The sequence below is a fragment of the Mus pahari genome, unplaced genomic scaffold (assembly GCF_900095145.1).
Source record: "Mus pahari unplaced genomic scaffold, PAHARI_EIJ_v1.1 scaffold_14316_1, whole genome shotgun sequence".
Taxonomy (NCBI): Eukaryota; Metazoa; Chordata; class Mammalia; order Rodentia; family Muridae; genus Mus; species Mus pahari.
The window spans coordinates 4,377-5,391 of record NW_018392117.1 but is presented as its reverse complement, the minus strand read 5'-3'; the positions used below and the strand labels follow the sequence as shown (position 1 = coordinate 5,391).

General features: G+C 51.0%; 1 protein-coding gene across 1 annotated transcript in view; it reads left to right on the top strand.

The window, feature by feature from the left end:
• Nucleotides 1–325: 325 nt before the first annotated feature.
• LOC115063310 (cytochrome P450 4F5-like) overlaps nucleotides 326–1,015 on the top strand; it is a 3,226-nt gene continuing 2,536 nt past the window's right edge. The window contains exon 1 of the mRNA XM_029534648.1: nucleotides 326–512. Coding sequence (XP_029390508.1) covers nucleotides 510–512 — 3 coding nt within the window. The 5' untranslated portion in view covers nucleotides 326–509. The remainder of the gene's footprint in view (nucleotides 513–1,015) is intronic.

Sequence of the window (1,015 nt, the reverse complement as noted above, 5' to 3'; positions counted from 1 at the left end):
AGAGGGTCCTGACTCTGATCAGGATGAGTTTAGCAGCGTTGGGGTGGCTCCATGGAGACAACTGGCACAAGTCACCCTGGGTTTCTGGATAACTACTTGTGCTTCAGGCTGAGCGATCCCAGACTTTCAACAGCTCTTGTCTGTGTGTTCCCTGCCTCCTTCTCTCTCTCATTCTGTCTCTTCCTGTATCTCCCTCCCCTTCTCTGCTCTACTCCCAAATCCACTCAGTTTCTGCCCATGCTCAAAATTCTGAAGTTTTCCAGGTTCCTCTTCCAAACCTCAGAATCTCCTCCTGTGTCTGTCTGCTCAGCAGGATGCTGCGGCTAAGTGTGTCTGNNCNNGACCTGGGCTCNGTGGTGACCTCGTCATGGCATCTTCTGCTTCTTGGAGCGGCTTCCTGGATTTTGGCCAGAATCCTTGCCTGGACTTACTCATTCTGTGAGAACTGCTCCCGACTCAGATGTTTCCCTCAGCCCCCTAAAAGAAACTGGTTTTTGGGTCACTTGGGCATGGTGAGTATGGCGGCAGATAGGCTGGGGTATCGGGTGTAGTGTTCCCTAGAAGTCAGGAAAGGTCTGGATCCTTAGCAGGGAGAAGCAAAGAAAGTTAGTTGGGCCCCTCTCCTCATCACAACCCCACATTCATTTGTCTTTCTTTCCAAGTTGTGCTCATCAGCTTTCTCTCTTCCTTACCCGGCACCAGCCCCACTGTGGGCCACACTCTCAGCAGGACTGAGGATTCCTCAAGTGCCTGGATGTGTGTCATAGTCAGTGGATCCCGTGGTGAATAGCACACNGTAATGGCATCCCTGGTATANTCCATTTCACTGTTGGGTTTGAGGTCTTCCTTCAGTATGTCCAAGGTCCTGCCTCCTGTCTGGCTCATCTCTCTGGTTTCAGATCAGTGTCTGTATCTCTCTGGGTTGCTCCTTGCCCTGTAGCACTCAGCTGTGAATTCTTACCCCCACCTACTATTTGGGTGCAGAAGAAAGATTGTAGTTTTTTCCCTTCCACTT